Genomic DNA, 21198 nt, shown 5'->3' on the forward strand with positions numbered 1-21198 from the left:
GAGTGGTGCAACTTTTCTAACCGGTATAAAAAGGGGACAAGACCTCCTATTGGCCCAGACTGTACTATAATTTGTCCGAAAATTGTATAGATATGAATTTTTGGCACACTGAGTGCCAGAAATGCACTCAATTAAAAGGAGTTATCCAAGACTGAAAAATGTCCCCCATATCCCCTCACACTGAATATACTTACCTGGCTCCCCGCTCTGCTCCTGGTCCCAGCTGTTTCTCCCAGTGCATGGATGAAAACATCCATTGTCCGGGGTGGAGCGGCCAATGGCAGGCGGTGATGGGGACTATGAGCCTCGCGGGTGACGCTAGGGAGGCTCATCCCAGTCACCGCCTGCCATTGGCTGCTCCACCCCAGACACCGGATGTTTTCATCCGCACACAGGGAGAAGCGGGGAGCCAGGCAAGTAGATTGTGTGAGGGACATTTTGTAGTCCTGGATAACCCCTTTAAATGGTATTTCAGTTACATTAAGATATACAATAACTGTTAGATGAATGGGGCTGAACTGCAACTAGGCCATGTGACTGATGTATAGGGATTTCACTGGCCTAGAAAGAGGCTGCAGCGCTCTAGGCCTCTTCTAACAGCTGATCGGCAGGGTTCCCCGGGGTTGCGGCCCCACAGATCCGATACTGATGACCTACCCTGAGGAGATGTCAAATCTTTTCGTGGATAACCCCTTTAATGTAACTGCAAAATCCCTTTAAAGAGGACCTTTCACCTGGAAAAACATTGTGAACTAAGTATCCTGACATATACAGCAGCACCCAGGAATCTCACTGCACTTACTATTATCCCTGGGCGTCGCTCCGTTCTCCAGTTATGTCCTCCGGTATCTTTGCTCAGTAGGTTATAGTAGGTGGAAACTGCCCTTGTTCTGCTGGGCGTCTCCTCCTCCTAGGCTGTAGCGCTGGCCAATCGCAGCGCAGAGCTCACAGCCTGGGAGTTTTTCTCCCAAGCTGTGCACTGCGATTGGCCAGCGCTACAGCCTAGGAGGAGGAGACGCCCAGCAGAACAAGGGCCGTCTCCTCCTACTATAACCAAGTCCCCGAACATACCGGAGGGTATAACGGGAGAACGGAGCGGCGCCCAGGGATAATAGTAAGTGCAGCGAGATTCCTGGGTGCTGCTGTATATGTCAGGATACTTAGTTCACAATGTTTTTCCAGGTGAAAGGTCCTCTTTAAGCACATCACGCATCAGCACATAGGGAATCACCAGTCTTTATAAATCTCTCCCTGTGTTCTTGTGGGAGATAGGCCACTGCCCTATCCACTCTTGAACCTACTAGAATAATTATTTACACAGATGCTCCAGTTTGTAACAGTTAGGCCTCCTGGTCGTGCAATGCACAAACAGTCTGTGGGGCAGCCACAGCAGATCGATCGCAGACCCAGTCACTTTAATGGGTCCGCGATCCTGCCGTTCCGCAAAAAGACAGAACATGTCCTATCTTTTTGCGGAACAGAAGTACGGTATGAAACCCCATGGAAGCACTCAGTGCTCCCGTTCCGCATCTCCGGACCCATTGAAGTGAATGGGTCCGCATCAGTGATACGCAATGCGCACGGAACGGCACCCGTGTATTACAGATCCGCAAATGCAGTCCACAATACGGCAATGGGGCGCACACATTCGTGTGCAGGAGGTCTAAAGCTACATTCAGACAGTGAAACATCAGTTGTCAGAGCCAATTAAAAAGTCTATAGGGCTATTAACATGTTTATTTTTTTATGGCCAGCGAGTAGTAGGCATCAAAACATAGGATATCCAATATTTAGGCTTTTTTTTGTTGTTAAAGCATTCCAAAATGGTGGTTATGGTTATTAAAAATATACAGAAAATGGATGCACAAATGGTTGAAAAAGGTCCATGGAAAACTGGCAGCGTATCAGTTTTTTTTATAGACATTATTTTCTCACCATCTTAAATGTAGCCCAAGACCAGATTCACATGTTCTGATTGTAGCCAAAAGCCACACAATTTTGCAGGTAATGCCTTGGTGGGTGCAGTTTTCAAAGTGATAGGTAATGGTTACATGATTCTGCCAGGAAAACCCCAGTTTTACCTCCAAAACTAAAACACCGTTGACATGGCTGTTGATGGTCCTGCAAAATCATATGGCCATTAACCATCGCTATGAAAACCGCACCTACTGCATGCAGCCAGTCCACATCTTAAAAGGGGTTGTCTCATCTTGCTGTTAGTAAAGTGGGAGGAGACACAGTCCTGACCACAAGCTGATTGGGAAACGGCAGAGCGCTCACTGTTTTAGTACCTCCCATTGCGGTGCTTGAGAGTTACAGAAACAGCAAAGCACAGCAAACAATGCTTTTTCTGAGTTAGAGAAGCATTGCTTGCTGTGGTATGCTGTTTTTCTAGCTCTCATGCACTACAATGGGAGGTACTCAAACAGTGAGCGCCAGAGCGCTCTGCATTTCCCAATCAGCTTGGGGTCAGGATGGTCTCATCCTGCCTTAGTAGCGCAGAGATGAGACAACCCTTTTAAAGAGCACTCCAGGTATTGAAATCTTGCTTTCTGCATCAGATCTCAAAACACTGAACATGGAAGGGAAAGGGGGGGGGGGGGGGGTTATTAAGATTAAACCCAGTCATATGCATTTAAAATACTGTCCGCTGGGTCCGCAATACACGGGCACCGGCCCATGTCTATTCACTTAAATGGGTCCGCAATCACGGCAGTGGCGTCTCTAGCTTTCAAATTTTGGGGGGGGGGGGGGGGGGGGGGGGGGCACACTGGGGGCCAGGACAAAAGTAGGGGGGCAGCTATAACAACGATATATTTACACAAGTAGGCTTAGAAATGCTGCGATACTTTACCCAATACCTAAAACCGCAACAGGGAAGAAAAGTCCTGCTGTGGTTTAAAAAATAAATAAAATAAAAATCACTCAGATTTCAACATGTCCTAGCTGCCTGTGGATGACACTTTTATAGGGAGTGGGATCTGTGAATGACACTGCTATGGGGGGGGGGGGGGGGGGAATCTGTGAATGACACTGCTATGGGTGGGGGGGGAAACTGTGGATGACACATACCGTATATAGCATTTTATGCTATCAGTGTCATCCCCATTTCCCCCCCCCCTCTATGACAGTGTCATCCCATTGCCCCCCCCCCTCTATGACAGTGTCATCCCCATTGCCCCCCCCCTCTATGACAGTGTCATCCCCATTGCCCCCCCCCCTCTATGACAGTGTCATCCCCATTGCCCCCCCCTCTATGACAGTGTCATCCCCATTGCCCCCCCCTCTATGACAGTGTCATCCCCATTGCCCCCCCCTCTATGACAGTGTCATCCCCATTGCCCCCCCTCTATGACAGTGTCATCCCCATTGCCCCCCCTCTATGACAGTGTCATCCCCATTGCCCCCCCCCCCTCTATGACAGTGTCATCCCCATTGCCCCCCCCCCCCTCTATGACAGTGTCATCCCCATTGCCCCCCCCTCTATGACAGTGTCATCCCCATTGCCCCCCCCTCTATGACAGTGTCATCCCCATTGCCCCCCCCCCCTCTATGACAGTGTCATCCCCAGATCCCCCTCCCTATAACAGTGTCATCCACAGATCTCCTTCCCCGCCACTCACAGGAGTGTACATTTGACATTTCTAAACTGTAATCCATATCCTGCAGTAACTAACTTTAAATCCGTATTCAAGGGCCGCTCATCTCTACTAATAGCTTAACCTTACACCACTCGGCTAGCTTCGGTAACAGGGCCAGGCTACAGCCTTCAGGTACTGCCTCTTAGTTGTTACCGAGCGAGTGCTGATTTCTGCAGGTCAGAGGACACTGATTACAGTTCAGAAGAAATGTACACTCCTGTGAGCAGTCCAGTGGCTGATCAGAGCCTGGTCTCAGGAGGGGCACTTCCAGATTATTTTCTGTTCACCGCCACAGAACAAGGGTGCTTATAGAACAGACTACACAGTGTAGCGGTATACTGTACATTGTGTGGCACAGTGTAGCGGTATACTGTACATTGTGTGGCACAGTGTAGGCTATATGTGTATAACAAACATATTTCACATGAAAACTTACAATTACTTGGCTTGGCCCTTGGGGATCTCGGACGCCACTTCACCACATTGGCCGGGGGCTCGGCGGAGCTGATGTTCTGTTTCATCCTAATGAGAAAGATTTCATAATAAGGATTTGGAGACGGGGCAGAGGGAGAGCAGAGCAGGGAGAGGCTGGTGCTGCTACTAGGGGGAGTAATAAAGCCCACCATAATGCCCCCCAGTAGAAATAATTCTCCTTAGAATGTGACAGTGCAAAAAATACCCCTTTGTAATGCCCCCAGTTGAGCTAATGTCCCCCATAATGGGCCAGTGTAAAATACCCCTCTATAGTGCCCCCAGTAAATGCCCCATAGTGCTCCTCTCCCCCTTCCTCCTAGTGCCCCCCATAATGTACCAGTATAAAATGCCCCATATATAGTGCCCCAGTAGATGCCCTCAGTGTCCCCCATAATTTGCAAGCATAAAATACCCCTTCTTAGTGCCCCCTGTAGATGACTCCATAGAACTCCTCTCCCCCCCCCTTCCCCATAGTACCCACCATAATGTGTACCAGTATAAAATGCTACTGTACAGAGCTCCCCATATAAAATACCCCTTATTTGTGGCCTCAGTAGATGCCCTTATAGTGCCCCCCATCACGTGCCAGTAACAAGTGCCCCATCACGTGCCAGTAACACTGTTAAAAAAATAAAATAAAAAAAAAAATAATCATACTTACCTCCATGTCAGCAATGCGATGCTGGCCTCTTCTGGCCTGTGTTCCGCGCTGTATTGCTCAGGCTGTGCGATGATGTCATTGCGCCGGCCGGCGGCCTCTGATTAGGCTGCAGGCACTAGGCCAGCAGCCTATCAGAGAAAGGGGAAGGGACACGCCTCTCCCTCCCCTGCACCGCCGCAGCACACAGGCCAGCAGATGACTATGGAGATGAGCGCAATAGAAGCGCTCATCTCCCTGGCTGTGCCCAACTGTGGCGGCTCACTTGGGAGGGGCACGGGCATTTTAGTTGGGGGGGGGCACAGCATGATGTAGGGGGGGCCGTGGCCCCCTCTGGCGACACCACTGAATCACGGAGATGCGGAACCCCACGGAAGCACTATGGAGCACTTCCGTGGCGTTTGTCCGTGCCTCTGCACCACAAAAAGATAGAACTTGTTTTATTTATGTTTTGCAGTGTGGACGGATCATGGACCCATTCAACTTGAATGGCACTCAATCTGTCCCGGCCGCTGGTCCCCAATGCATGGAACAGACCCACAACAGCCATGTGCAAGAGACCTAAGAGAGAAGGTTTTTATATCTAACTCGTAGCCCTGTTGTACCTTCATCTGACTTTGTCTTCCCTCATTATGCAAGAATCCAACAAAAAAAGAAAAAAAAAATTATGGCTGCTCCATCACATTCTGTATAAAAAGGAGTTATCCCAAGTAAACTATATTCCTCAACACAAACTTCAACACCAAGAAGGGAATGTCATGGAATTATAGAAATCACATTATCATTTGCATATTAACATTTCTATGGATTAAGGGTTAACAAAATATTCAACACATCTTTGATTTATTCAGTATGTAGTTTAAGTGCCACGTGCAGAAATGCACACGCCTAGGCATGCTATCAGCGAGGTTATTAATGGTTGTCTGAGGAATGTTCTGCCATGCTGAATGCACTTGGGCATCAAGATCCGCTGCTGGCAGCTCCCTTTGCAGTTGCCGACCAATGACATCTTAGATGGGCTCGATGAGCTGTTAGTGTGCCTGAAATGAAGACTAGGAGTCTGGCTATGCCACCCCACACCATAATGCTGGGAGCAGCGTTGTGACATTCCCTTGTTAAAGTCTCCAGACCAATCTCAGCACATCAGGGGGATAAACCTCCATTCTAGCTGTGCACCATGATGATATAGATATATATATATATAACGTGTCATCCCACATTACATATTTTTTTTTTTCTTCACACAAAACCCCCCCCAAAAAATAAAATAAAAAATAAATAAATATTGCTTTTATGCCTCACACGCCACAGATTAAATATTTGCCAATCCACAGATTTTAGCGACACCTGCTATTTTCTCAATTTTCTTATGGATTGTCCTTCTCGCTGTTGGAATGCCATTGTTGAGAAATTGCAGACTACAGTCCCATAGAAGTGACTAGAGCGGATAGCACATTCCGGCCCCATTGAAAATAAACGGGTCTGCACCCGTTCCGCAAAATTGCGGAATGTATGCGGACGTGTGAAGAAAAAAAGTATCCCTCAAAATGAAAATAAATAAATTTATTAAAGTTAAAGGGGTTCTGCACTTTGTTTTAACTGATTATCTATCCTCTGGATAGATCAGCATCTTATCGGCGGGGGTCCGACAACTGGGACCCCCGCCGATCAGCTGTTTGAGAAGGCAGCGGCACTCCAGCAGCGACATGGCCGGCAGTAAACAGTGAGAAGGCCCAGTGACGTCACGACTAGTATCGACTAGCAAGGGTGGGACTAAGCTCCATTCAAGTGAACAGAGCTTAGCCCCGCCCACACTAGTTGATACTAGTCATGACGTCACTGGGCCAGCAGTAAACAGGGAGAAGGCCACGGAGCTGCTGGAGTGCCGCTGCCTTCTGAAAACATCTGATCGGCGGTGGTCCCGGGTGTCGGACCCCCGCCCATCAGATGCTGATGATCTATCCAGAGGATAGATCAGTTAAAACAATGTGCAGAACCCCTTTAAGTAAAAAGCATAGATGTGGTAGGCAATAAGAAGTGCTCCGCGGCACCAAATCAGAAACCGTATGTCTTACCACAATCCGGGGGGTCCTAGCGCACATCCATGAATCCCGGAGGGAACACAAAAAACATATTCCTGGGCTAGATGATGTGGTATTGAAGGATAGGGTGGGCAAAGAACTGTCGCCTGATATTGCCCTACAGGGGGGTGCTATTCTGGCCCTGATAGCCTAACCACAGACCACCCGCCCTGATAAAAGCGACCCCATCCGGAACCTTACCCTATATATATATATATAAAAAAAAAAAAAAAATTATATATAAAAAATAATATGGCTTTTGACTCATTATAATAAGTATATTATAAGTATATCACACCCCTCTGTGTATCACACATATACTAGTCCTTAAAATAACTTGTGGCCCTATTAGTCAGCGTTTGGTGTCCCTAACAGCCTGTCCCTGCTCCACACAGCAACCTCTCCGTACACTGGCAAACCGCTGAATGTAAAATGGCAGCCAGATCAGCTTTATTTATAAAAAGGTAGGGGGTATGTCCATGTGCTGAAATGTCTCAATTGGCTGTCCTGTACCACCTGATGGATGTGGCATGGGTCAAAGTTCTTCATAATGTAAAAGAATATGGCAGGCGCAAATTTCTCCATATGTTCGGCGAATCGCGAACGCACAAAGTTCACCGCGAAATGACCACTGGGCGAACCGCAAGGCCATCTCTACTTGTGATGCAACTAATCCTTTTTCCTCCAAACACGACGAGTGAAGTTTAGGCCAAAAAGTTCTACTTTTGTCTCATCTGACCACATGACTTCTCCCATGCCTCCTCTGTATAATCCAGATGGTCATTGGCAAACTTCAGACGGGCCTGGACATGTGATGACTTGAGCAGGTGAACCTTCCATGCAATGCATGATTTGAAACCATGATGGCATAGTGTTCTACCGACAGCGACCTTTGAAACTGTGGTCCCAGCTCTCTTCAGGTCATTGACCAGCTCCACCCTTTTAGTTCTTAGCCGATTCCTCACCTTCCTTATCAGTGATACCCCACGAGGTGAGATCCTGCATGGAGCCCCAGTCCGAGGGAGATTGACAGTCGTCTTTAGCCTCTTCTATTTTCTAACATTTGCTCCAACAGTTGATCTATTTTCACCAAGCTACTTGGCAATTGCCCCGTAGACCTTTTCAGCCTTTTGGAGGGCCACAATTTTGTATCTAGTGTCTGTTGACAGTTCTTTGGTCTTGCCCACGGTAGTAGCTGGCGTCTGACTGTGGGGTGGACAGGGGTCTTTAAAGAGCTCAGACAGGTGCTACCAAGTTAGATTAATGAGTAGAGTAGAGGTTGACTTTTTAAGGCACAGTAACAGGTCTTTGAGAGCCCGAATTCTTGCCGTTTCTCAGGTGTTGAAATACTTCTGTTCAGCAGTGCAAGACAAATACTTTACTTTTCTTTATATGAAAAAATAAAAATATATATCTAAAAAATATATATTTTTTTTTTCTACACACAGTGATTTCCTGAATATTTTTTTATTTCATTCTGTCAGAGTGGGAATGCATCTACAATGTGAATTTCAGACCCCTCTATGATTTCTAAGTGGGAGAACTTGCAAAATTGCAAGTTCCTCACTGTATATTCAATACTTGATTTGGCATACAAAGTTGGTAATTTTCAGTAAATAAGGAGTGAGTCACTCAAACCGCAATATAAGGAAATGCATATAAACCCTGGTGTATTGAGTTCACGTTTATATTCAATTCAAAAGTTCTCCTCTGTCAGACCTTCTTTTATTAATAAAGACACAGTAATCCGTATATTCAATTCACCGTTGGTATAATGTAAACCACCTCTATATCCCACATAATGGGGACATAGTAATCCACATATTATATTAATATATTTGAAATACATTAATGTAATCACTGTTCTTGAAGTAGTTCCATATGAAGAGTGCATGTCTATAATATTGTATATTTTTGAAGTGAAAGGGTAAATCATACAGAGTACCTTCTTTTCAGATTAAACGGGGTGGTGACCCAACTAATATATAGATAGATATCCAATATGCTACGTTTAATGAGGTAAAAATGTTGCAAGTGATGCCCCTTGCAACATATCTTCTGCCCCACCACTTTCAGAAGGAGAGTGAAATGTAGGTGATGATTTCAGATTAGTCTACTCTTTAAGTCTCATTTATGATACAACGGACTTAGGCTACTTTCACACTTGCGGCAGTGTGATCTGGCCGCCGAATCCGCCGCTGACTGAAAGCATTTGTGAGACGGATCCGGATGCGGATCCGTCTCACAAATGCATTGCAAGGACGGATCCATCTCTCCGCTTGTCATGCGGACCGACGGATCCGTCTTGTACATTTTTTACCGATCTGCGCATGCCGGAACGACGGATCTGGCATTCCGGTATTCTGAATGCCGGATCCGGCGCTAATACATTCCTATGGGAAAAAATGCCAGATCCGGCGTTCAGGCATGTCTTCAGTTTTTTTTCGCCGGAGAGAAAACCGTAGCATGCTGCGGTTTTCTCTTTTGCCTGATCAGTCAAAACGACTGAACTGAAGACATCCTGATGCAAACTGAACGGATTGCTCTCCATTCAGAATGCATGGGGATAAAACTGATCAGTTCTTTTCCGGTATAGAGCCCCTGTGACGGAACTCTATCCGCAAGTGTGAAAGTCCCCTTAAAGCCTCATTCAAAGTGTTTTGGTCAGCGATTTCCATCAGTGACTGAGCCAAAACCAGGACTGGAGCCTCCACAGAGAGATAAGGTAAAAGGGAAAAATCTGCACTCAGAGCTACACCTGGTTTTAGCTCAAAATCACTGATGGAAGTCATCGACGTGTGAATGAGGATTAAAACAGACACCAAAACCACCACAAATAAATTCCCAACTAATTAACATAGCACTACGTGAAGCACCATATGCAGAGCCCTGGAAGTTAGTTAAAATTGTCACATGCAACAAAAAAATAAAATAAAAAATTGATTAACCATGGATCCTTTACAAAGTGAAGGTCCTAATGTGAATAGATGACAACTTCAAACAGTAGAGCAAAGCAGGAACAACATCCAGCTTTCAAATTCTTCTTTATTAAGGCCAAAACCAGCAGCATTTCAATCCATAACAGTCAGTTCTTTGTCAAGCTCAGTGTGACCATAGTTAAACAAACAGCATCCAATTACACTGCTTACCCATGCAGTGGCCAGGTATGGGTGGATAATATTTTGCATTTGTCATGACGCCAATTGCAGCGTGCCCAGGGTACTATCCCAGGGCCCTTCCAAGGTGTGGTGTAATGGCTTACAATGTCCAAGTAGTTTTGTGGTGTCACAGTGTCTCCTACATGGGTACGGCCGGACTCCTGGCTCACGTGCAATAAATTTGAGTGTAGTTATAGTAGGAGTAATAGAGGAACTTTGCTGACTAAATGATGTCCAGACCTTTAGATGAAGTTCAAACGTTGCTTTACTTGAAATAACTTGCATCCAAACAGAATACAGCTTTGGTCTCTTGGTCCCAGCAGGTTTTGGCAATGATTGGCAGGAATGAGGACTTCTGCTTTAAAAGTGGAGCTTGCAGGATAAATGTCTGCTTGGTAGCTCTGTGGCAGGATTAACTTCTGCACGTTTCTGGTACCTTCTGCTGTGTTGACAGCCTAGCTCAGGAGCAACCGACTTCTCCTAGGCACTGGACTTATCTCACAGATGGAATCTCAGGGGATGCTTTCTTCCTGGATCTTTGGAGTTTGCCTGTAGTTTCTGCTTTCCTCATACAGGTCCTTCTCAAAAAATTAGCATATTGTGATAAAGTTCTTTATTTTCTGTAATGTACTGATAAACATTAGACTTTCATATATTTTAGATTCATTACACACCAACTGAAGTAGTTCAAGCCTTTTATTGTTTTAATATTGATGATTTTGGCATACAGCTCATGAAAACCCAAATTTCCTATCTCAAAAAATTAGCATATTTCCTCCGAACAATAAAAGAAAAGTGTTTTTAATACAAAAAAAAGTCAACCTTCAAATAATTATGTTCAGTTCTGCACTCAATACTTGGTCGGGAATCCTTTTGCAGAAATGACTGCTTCACTGCGGCGTGGCATGGAGGCAATCAGCCTGTGGCACTGCTGAGGTGTTATGGAGGCCCAAGATGCTTCGATAGCGGCCTTAAGCTCATCCAGAGTGTTGGGTCTTGCGTCTCTCAACTTTCTCTTCCCAATATCCCACAGATTCTCTATGGGGTTCAGGTCAGGAGAGTTGGCAGGCCAATTGAGCACAGTAATACCATGGTCAGTAAACCATTTACCAGTGGTTTTGGCACTGTGAGCAGGTGCCAGGTCGTGCTGAAAAATGAAATATTCATCTCCATAAAGCTTTTCAGCAGATGAAAGCATGAAGTGCTCCAAAATCTCCTGATAGCTAGCTGCATTGACCCTGCCCTTGATAAAAACACAGTGGACCAACACCAGCAGCTGACATGGCACCCCAGACCATCACTGACTGTGGGTACTTGACACTGGACTTCAGGCATTTTGGCATTTCCCTCTCCCCAGTCTTCCTCCAGACTCTGGCACCTTGATTTCCGAATGACATGCAACAGTCCAGTGCTGCTTCTCTGTAGCCCAGGTCAGGCGCTTCTGCAGCTGTTTCTAGTTCAAAAGTGGCTTGACCTGGGAATGCGGCACCTGTAGCCCATTTCCTGCACACGCCTGTACACGGTGGCTCTGGATGTTTCTACTCCAGACTCAGTCCACTGCTTCCGCAGGTCCCCCAAGGTCTGGAATCGGTCCTTCTCCACAATCTTCCTCAGGGTCCGGTCACCGCTTCTCGTTGTGCAGCGTTTTCTGCCACACTTTTTCCTTCCCACAGACTTCCCACTGAGGTGCCTTGATACAGCACTCTGGGAACAGCCTATTCGTTCAGAAATTTCTTTCTGTGTCTTACACTCTTGCTTGAGGGTGTCAATGATGGCCTTCTGGACAGCAGTCAGGTCGGCAGTCTTACCCATGATTGCGGTTTTGAGTAATGAACCAGGCTGGGAGTTTTTAAAAGCCTCAGGAATCTTTTGCAGGTGTTTAGAGTTAATTAGTTGATTCAGATGATTAGGTTAATAGCTCGTTTAGAGAACCTTTTCATGATATGCTAATTTTTTGAAATAGGAATTTTGGGTTTTCATGAGCTGTATGCCAAAATCATCAATATTAAAACAATAAAAGGCTTGAACTACTTCAGTTGGTGTGTAATGAATCTAAAATATATGAAAGTCTAATGTTTATCAGTACATTACAGAAAATAATGAACTTTAATCACAATATGCTAATTTTTTGAGAAGGACCTGTATAGCAGAGCTGAAGGTGTTCAGACTGGGTATATGGCCAAGTCTCAGCCGAGACTAGATCCTTGCTGTCTATGCAGGGGGTAAACTTTCTGGTTCTAACAGTTTTTTCCCTCCCTTGCTGCAGGATGAGGGACTAACCCAACTCTCTAGAAGGGAGGGAGCAGAATAGAAACAGGATTGTTCCACTCTGAACTGCCATAATTGTAAAACCATCTCTGCCAATGATGCTGCCACCTGCTGGTAACCAGGCTAATTACATGATCCATTACAGTTAACAGTTTTATATGTACATTTGTGGAGGACATGAGCAAAATCATATCATATGACAGTATAAAGGCTCTTAGGAGATCGTAGCGGGGAAGAGGCGTGTATAACACAACTCTGGGGTGTTACACCCAATTAGTGATGAGCGGGAGGTGCCATATTTGATTGAATATTTGTCTTATATTCGTCGAAATCGAATATTCGTCATTATTCTATTTATCACGAATATACGGTTTAATTATTCGCGTATTGCGATTTTTCTTTTGACAGTATAAGGCAATGTTCCTATGACTATGGCTAGGCTAATGTGTATTTTACGAATATTCTATATATAGCTATAACTTCGTCTTTTAGAATATTGTGAATATTCTAAAAAAAAAAAAAAAAGGAAGTTATAGCAATATTACGAATATTTGTAAAATACACAGACTGTAAATTAGCTAATATAGTGCCATCATCTTTTTTTTTGTCAATTTTTTTTGCCTCTTCTGAACTTCAGTTTTGGAAAATATGTACACAATTAAAAAAATTACTATAGCACTATATTAGCTAAATTACAGTCTATATTTGTATTTTACAAATATTCATAATATTGCTATAACTTTCTTTTTTTTTTGAATATTCGTAATATTCTAAAAGACGAAGTTATAGCAATAGAGCGAATAAATTCGTTATTTAGAATATTAGTCTTTTTTCCCCAATGTGTACTGTTATTCCACTTTGGCATAGTGCTCCCCGACAAGCGTCCCCGTAACCATGGGAACGCCTGTGGGTTAGAATATACCATCGGATCTGAGTTTTCACGATCTTAGGAAAAACTCTGATCTGATGGTATTTTCTAACCCACAGGCATTCCCATGGTGACGGGGACGCTTATCGGGGAGGAGTATGCGAACAACTGTACAGATAGGAAAAAAAATAATGCCAAAATTCTAAATAACAAATATATTCACTATATTTCTGTGTATTTGTATTTTAGAATATTGGTCATTTTATTTTCCATATGAAAACATGATTCTCTCTGCTTAATTGCTTGTGGGCCAATGGCTTATTGACCCACAAGAAAGAAGTAGGGAGGAATCATGTTTTCAGATGTTAAAAAAAATAAATAAAAAAAATGACGAATATGCGATAACAAATATATAGCACTATATTCGAAATATTCGCGAATTTACGAAGTTACGATATATATTCAAATATTCGTGCTCAACACTACATCCAATTAACCATTTATCAAAGCATCATTAAAGTGACCCTCCGGAAAAAAAAAACACACACACACACACACACACACACACACACACACACGAAGCTGCGCAAAGTTTGTAGATAAAAAGTATGTGTCCCCCTGTGATGCCTGACTCCCGGCAGCCCTGCCGATCAGCTGTATGAAGAGGGCGCAGCACTCCACAAGTGCTTAGACCTTTTCCTAGGCCTGTGAGGTCATGTTCATCGGTCCCATGGCAAAGCTGCAATACCAAGCACAGTAGCTATCAAATAGCGCTGTACTTGTTAAGCTGCAAGGAGGCTGTGGCTTCCTCAAACACGATCGGGGAAGGGGGGTCCAAGGAGTCAAACACCGGCTGATCGCAGATTAATGACCTATAATATAAGACATCAATATGAAAATCCCAGAAAAAAAACATTCACTTTCACCCAGATGCTGCAAGGTTTTTTTCAGTAGCATATGGATAAGATTTTAGTAAAGGGCTTCTGTCAGCCCACTAAACCCTTTTTTTTTTCTTCCTGTTAATATTAATCCCTACACTGCAAGCTCCCTGTACATATGCTAAATATTCATTTTCGTTCAGTAGATATTGTTAAAAATCACGTTTTATAATATGTAAATTACCTTGCTACCAGCAAGTAGGGCGGCTACTTGCTGGTAGCAGCCGCATCCTCCTCTCATCATGACGCCCCCTCCGCCGTTTGATTGACAGGGCCAGGGAACGGGTTTGTTCTCTGCTGGCCCTGTTCTAATTCAAAATATCGCGCCTGCGCCGTACCTTTCTTTAATCGGTGCAGGCGCACTGAGAGGCGGCCTCTCTCCCGGCCGCTCCATCCTCAATGTGCCTGCGCCGATGACGTCACATCTACACCCGGCGCAGGCGCATTGAGGATGGAGGGGCCCGGGAGAGAGGCCGCCTCTCAGTGCGCCTGCACCGATTAAAGAAAGGTACGGCGCAGGCGCGATATTTTGAATTCGAACAGGGCCAGCAGAGAACGAACCCGTTCCCTGGCCCTGTCAATCAAACGGCGGAGGGGGCGTCATGATGAGAGGAGGATGCGGCTGCTACCAGCAAGTAGCCGCCCTACTTGCTGGTAGCAAGGTAATTTACATATTATAAAACTTTATTTTTAACAATATCTACTGAACGAAAATGAATATTTAGCTTATGTACAGGGAGCTTGCAGTGTAGGGATTAATATTAACGGAAAAAGAAAAAAAAAAAAAGGGTTTAGTGGGCTGACAGAAGCCCTTTAAATCTCGTCTACTTTGCTGCTGTAATACGACTGCAAAATACAGATGGAAAATCCGCATGGTAACAGTCATGTGATCGCTACTGCGAGTACTGCCACGGATCTGAGGCCAAAATGCAGATCCGCAAAACACAGATGGCGTCTGTGCGCGTTCCGCAATTTGCGGAACGGCATGGACAGCCATTAATATAACTACCTATTCTTGTCCACAAAACGGACAAGAATAGGACAGGTTACATATTTTTTGCGGACCATGGAACGAAGCAACGGAGTGCTGTCCACATCTTTTGCGCCCCAATTGAAGTGAGTGGGTCCGCATCCAAGCTGTAAAAACTGCGGCTCAGAAGCGGACCAAAACAACGGTCGTGTGCATGCAGCCTTACTGCTCTACATCCAAAACGTATTTTTTTTTTGTTTAATTTTTATTGCGGGTCAGATGCGGATCCATTCCTTAAAGGGGGCCGCAAAATATGTGGACAGCACTTCGTGTACCGTCTGCATCCGTATGTCCATTCCCTGCAAAAAATAAATAAAAAATTAGAACGGGTTCTATTTTTACGGACAAGGATATGACAGTTTCGTTCTGCAAAATGCGTAACACATGGCTGGTATCTGTGTTTTGCAAATTGTCAATTTTCAGACTGCAAAAACGTCCTTAGGGCGCCTTCACACACACGCGGCATATTATGTGGCTGAAAAAATTCCGCAACTGAAAATCAGTTCCATTCGTTTGAATGGGGCAGAAAGCACATTGATTTCTGCAAGTTCCATTAAGGTGAACGGAACAGATTTTCAGTTGAGGAATTTTCTGCCACAAAATCTGCTGTGTGTGAAGGCGCCCCTACATGTGCATTTAGCACAGATCCCACCCTCTGAACTGCAAAGGGCGAATGCTGTCAAATTTATTGACATGATGTGGGTTTCAAATCCGCACCGCACATCAGGTAATGTCCTCACTGAAAATTTCCCTCAGTCTGTGAATGACAATTTTGTAAGTCTCTCCTACTTGTCTGCTGTATTAATTGTGGATTTACTACAAGCAATTCCACTGTGGAAGACCTGTAGAAGATAAAACACAGAGCCCTCATGTTCGTGGGCATTAGCCCTTAGGCTACAATCACACCGATTTTTGTCAAGGATTTCAGTGCAAGTGCCATGCCAAAAACGCGCCACAGTACATGCAGAAAAGTGTTTTTCCAGACTGTGCCAGGACAAAATGGCACAAATTCTGCACCATGGAAAACCGTGACAGGAGCTCGCTTGTGGTTTAGCCTCATTCAGTGGGGCTAAAGCGTGATCAGGTCCAAAGTCAACAAAATGGAATAATCAAGAACTGTGGCTGTTTCTGCCATGGAATACTCTGCAGGTTTTGACATGTCAAAATGCACCATGTGAACATACTCTTAGACCTCTTTCACACGGGCGAGTATTCCGCGCGGGTACAATGCGCGAGTTGAACGCATTGCACCCGCACTGAATCCTGACCCATTCATTTCTATGGGGCTGTGCACATGAGCGGCGATTTTCACGCATCACTTGTGCGTTGCATGAAAAATCGCAGCATGCTTCTCTCTGTGTTTTTCACATAACGCAAGCCCCATAGAAATGAATGGGGTTGCATAAAAATCGCAAGCAAGTGCGGATGTGGTGCGATTTTCACGCACGGTTGCGGTTGGAGACCCGATCATTATTATTTTCCCTTATAACATAGTTATAAGGGAAAATAATAGCATTCTGAATACAATAGGGATGGAGGGGGTTAAAAAAATAAATACAAATAATTTAACTCACCTTAATCCACTTGATCGCGCAGCCCGGCATCTCTTCTGTCTTCTTCTTTGCTGTTATCACATGATCCATCACCATGGTAAAAGATCATGTGACGGACCATGTGATGACCGGAGTGACGTCACCACAGATCCTTTTCCTGCACACAGCAAAGAAGAAGACAGAAGAGATGCCGGGCTGCGCGAGCAAGTGGATTAAGGCGAGTTAAATTATTTTCAAAAACATTTTTAACCCCTCCAGCGCTATTGTACTATGCATTCTGTATTCAGAATGCTATTATTTTCCCTTCTAACCATGTTATAAAGGAAAATAATACCAAACATGCCGATTTTTCTCATGCGTGTGCAAAACGCATTATAATGTTTTGCACTCATGCAGAAAAATCACGCATGTTCCCGCAACGCCCGTGTGAAAGAGGCCTTAGGCTCCTTTCACCCGGTTGAGAATTCCACGTGGGTGCAATACGCGAGGTGAATCCAGACTTTTTCACTTCAATGGTGCTGTGCACATGAACGGTGATTTTCACGCATCACTTGTGCGTTGCCTGTGTGAGAGGCCTTAGTTGATTTAGCTCTTTTGCCACTACAATTACAAAATATGTTGCAGATTTTCGATGTGGATTTTCTGTGGAGTTTTCCCACAGCAATCCCACCTGTGTGAACATAACCTTACTGGAAATCTTAAAAACGTTCACGTTAATGCCCATTGCTCTGAAGGTCAGTATGCTTATAATGTCAGGTCTCTGCAGCACCGAGAAGGCCTTATGGGAATATTATAGACTGGGCGATACAATGTCCATAACATATTATTAGATCATTTTACTTGACTAGAAGTGTACACAGAACGGATCTTGCGCCATTGTGAAATCTTACAGGTCGAGTATGTGGAGCACCCTGTATACCTGTGCAGTGACACATCACCGTTTGCAAGTTAAATACATGATATCATTACATATCTCAATAGACGCTAAGAATCCGAAAACCCTGACCTCAATCCCTAATAAGGACTTAGTGTTGGGCAAAGCATACAAAGCAGAATTCGGTCTGAAATTTAGGAAAACTTCAATTCGCAACGAAGCCGAATTTCCTTGTGCTTCGTGGTAATGAACCAGGTTTTCCCTAAAATGTCAGCTGCACGTTTTACAAAATGAAAGTAAGAAGCCCTGGAATGCAAGATCACACAATGCCGTGCAGCCAGCCAATCCGCAGACAGCCATCCCCTGTGATGTGACAGTCCTATAAAACCCTCACCCCATGTAGTCTACGCCATTGTCCTGTGAGCTGAGCATAGAGAGACATGGCAAGCGCTCATGCCTTAGGGACAGTGGGGTGGGGCCCATGTTTGATCCATCCACCATGTCCAGCACCTGGTTTTAACCCCAATACATTTTAAAAGCAAAATACCATTAGGTTCATAGTATGGAGGGATCCCGGTTAGGGATGAGCAAACTTGTGTTTTAAACTTTGGCGTACAAGGTTCGCGTTTTCTAAGAATTTAGTTATGAATTCCGCCATTATGGTCCGTGGTAGCGAAATCCTAAAACAGAATTCTTAGAAAACCCAGCTTTTACACCGAACTTGAAAAACACAAAGTTAGCTCATCACTAGTCAAGACATCTTCCTATTAAAAAAAAAAAAAAAAAAAAAAAAAAAAAAGGGAAGCGTCAATACAAAATGGTATGGCGAGGCAGCAACTCAGGGTGGTATAATGTATTTCCCGGAGACGACGAGGCGTAATACAGAGACAAACGGCAGATGGACGTATTCCTAACACTAGTTTTGACATTTAGGATACTAAGAAAACTTAGTGGTGCTTTTAATGATGTCACTACCTAGTTTTCCCAGAAGCAGGTAACTAATAAAGGCTGAACAATGTAAAAACAAAAATATAAGATGCCAAGTTCTGAACATAGTGGTGACCAGGAGTACAGAATGTACACAGTGCCAGTTCCAGCCACATGCCACCCTATGTTCTGTACTTACGGCACAGACAAAGCCTTGGAGTCTTTCTTCAGGGGCCTCTTCGGGTCTTCAGGGTCACACACAGGTTCTGTCATGATCACCATTTTCCCAGCAGGTAGGTGTCTCAGAAGCAGCTCTTCCACTCCCACAGGGGTTGACTTTCTGCACAAATTCTTCCCCACTGCCGAGTCCTCACCTCTAGCCCTGACAACTGCTGCACATATACAATCTTCTGCCACAGACCTGATGCTGGCGCAGTAGTAGTAATAATAGCACAGGAACCAGTCCAACCTGTCTCACTGCAAGTTAGGAGAAGTCAATTGTCTGCCCGCCCGCTTCCTGCAAGCATTTTCTTTCTCCAATGCAAAGCAGCTGATTTCAATTTACAAAAAAAAAAAAAATCAATTGAAAAAAAAGAAAGACATGTTTGAAGTGCAAAGTGGATAAACAGGGGCTAATGGCTATTGCCATCCAAGTGGGGTGGGTGTGAGGGAAAGTTTATACCAGTCACCAGTAAACAATAGAGACCTCTAAAGCCCCTTGCAGACGAACATGTGTCAGGCCTCATGCACACGACCGTTCATTTTTTTGCGGTCCGCAAATGTCGGATCCGCAAAAAACGGAAGCTGCTCGTGTGCCTTCCGCTATTTGCGGAACGAAACGGGTGGCCCATTGTAAAAATGCCTATTCTTGTCCGCAAAACGGACAAGAATAGGACATGCTATTTTTTCTTTGCGGGGCCTCGGAACGGAGCAACGGATGCGGACAGCACACGGAGTGCTGTCCACATCTTTTGCGGCCCCACTGAAGTGAATGGGTCCGCACCCGAGCCGCAAAAACTGCGGCTCGGATGCGGACCCAAAAAACGGTCGTGTGCATGAGGCCTCACACTGTGAGCGCATCACCCGTCCTGACCTTCCAGCACTGATGGGGTCATATAGCGTTATATTGATTTATGATGCTATGTAACCCTTAGGCTTCGTTCACACTTCAGTGTTTGGTCAGTGATTTCCATCAGTGATTTGTGAGCCAAAACCAGGTGCAGCTCTAAACATAGAACAGGAGCAGATCTTTCCCTTCTACCTAATGTCTATGGAGGCTCCACTTCTGGTTTTGGCTCACAAATCACTGATGGAAATCACTGACCAAACACTGAAGTGTGAACTAGGCCTTAGGCCCCTTTCACACGGGCGTCACAGATTTTGTCTGGATGCGTTGCAGGAAACCCACGCGAGTGCGCACACAATTTCAGTTTTGTCTGCGATTGCGTTGTTCAGTTTTTTCCACGCGAGTGCAAAGCGTTTTAATGCGTTTTGCACGCGCGTGATAAAAAACTGAATGCGGTACCCAGAGCCGAACCCGGACTTCTTCACTGAAGTTCGGGTTTGGGTTCGGGGTTCGGTGTATAATGGAAAATAATTGCATTCTTTAATACAGAATACTAAGTAAAATGTCCATTAAGGGTTAAAAAATTATAAAAAAAATTACTTACCTCTTCCACTTGATTGCGCAGCTGTTATCGTCTTGCATCCACAAGCAAGTGCGGACGCACTTGAAGTGTATGGTAGCCGTTATGGCACCTAACAGGTAGAATTTAGCGTAGGAACCCGTCTAACAGAGATCGCCTTGACGCTCGGCAGACGGGCTCAAATAATTTTGTACAAAACGATTTACCAAGTATCTCGCACTTATAGTGTAGCACTTGTTATTATGCAATTTTGTACTCTATATTGCAGTTTATTGTCGCATTGCATGTTTTTGTCTTTTAATGTTGTTCCCTGCCATAGCAATGTGCTACTGCGGTTTGGTATGTGCTGACTGACCCCCTTTTTTGGCTTTTCTTCTTGCAGGACCTGCAAAAGGACCTGCACTGACATCATCGCGCTCACCGCGTGGTGACGTCAGCGCAGATCCTGCTGAATGAAGATAGAAGGTCCTTTCACGCAGCCCTGGCCCCACAGAAGTAAATGGGGCTTCAGTGAAAAATGCATTGCATCCGCACTGAATCCTGACCCATTAATTCCAATGGGTCTGTGTACATGAGCGTTTTTTTTCATGCATCAGTTCTGCGTTGCGTGAAAAACACAGAATGTTCTATATTCTGCGTTTTTTACACAGCCCTGGCCCCAAGTGAATGGGGCTTCAGTGAAAAACGCATTGCATCCACAAGCAAGTGCGGACGCAATGCGTTTATCACTGAAGATTGCTAAAGGGTCTTTCACACTTGCGTTGTCCGGATCCGGCGTGTACTCCATTTGCCGGAATTACACGCCGGATCCGGAAAAACGCAAGTGAACTGAAAGCATTTGAAGATGGATCCGTCTTTAAAATGCTTTCAGTGTTACTATGGCACCCAGGACGCTATTAAAGTCCTGGTTGCCATAGTAGTAGTGGGGAGCGGGGGAGCAGTATACTTACCGTCCGTGCGGCTCCCGGGGTGCTCCAGAATGACGTCAGAGCGCCCCATGCGCATGGATGACGTGCCATGCAATCACGTCATCCATGTGCGTGGGGCGCCCTGACGTCACTCTGGAGCGCCCCGGGAGCCGC

At 45.0% G+C, this 21198-nt stretch overlaps 1 protein-coding gene across 4 annotated transcripts in view; it reads right to left on the bottom strand.

Moving 5' to 3' along the window:
• Nucleotides 1–21198, bottom strand: part of GRAMD2B (GRAM domain containing 2B) — a 162950-nt gene that overhangs the window by 34520 nt on the left and 107232 nt on the right. Inside the window, exon 1 of one of the 4 annotated variants that reach the window (XM_044275867.1) lies at nt 18670–18862. The exons of the other annotated variants lie outside the window; for them this stretch is intronic. Within the exon in view, the coding sequence (XP_044131802.1) occupies nt 18670–18752 (83 nt within the window). The 5' untranslated portion in view covers nt 18753–18862. Of the gene's footprint in view, nt 1–18669; nt 18863–21198 lie in introns of those variants that run through there. 4 annotated transcript variants of the gene reach the window in all.

This window comes from Bufo gargarizans, chromosome 1 (assembly GCF_014858855.1).
Source record: "Bufo gargarizans isolate SCDJY-AF-19 chromosome 1, ASM1485885v1, whole genome shotgun sequence".
NCBI lineage: Eukaryota > Metazoa > Chordata > Amphibia > Anura > Bufonidae > Bufo > Bufo gargarizans.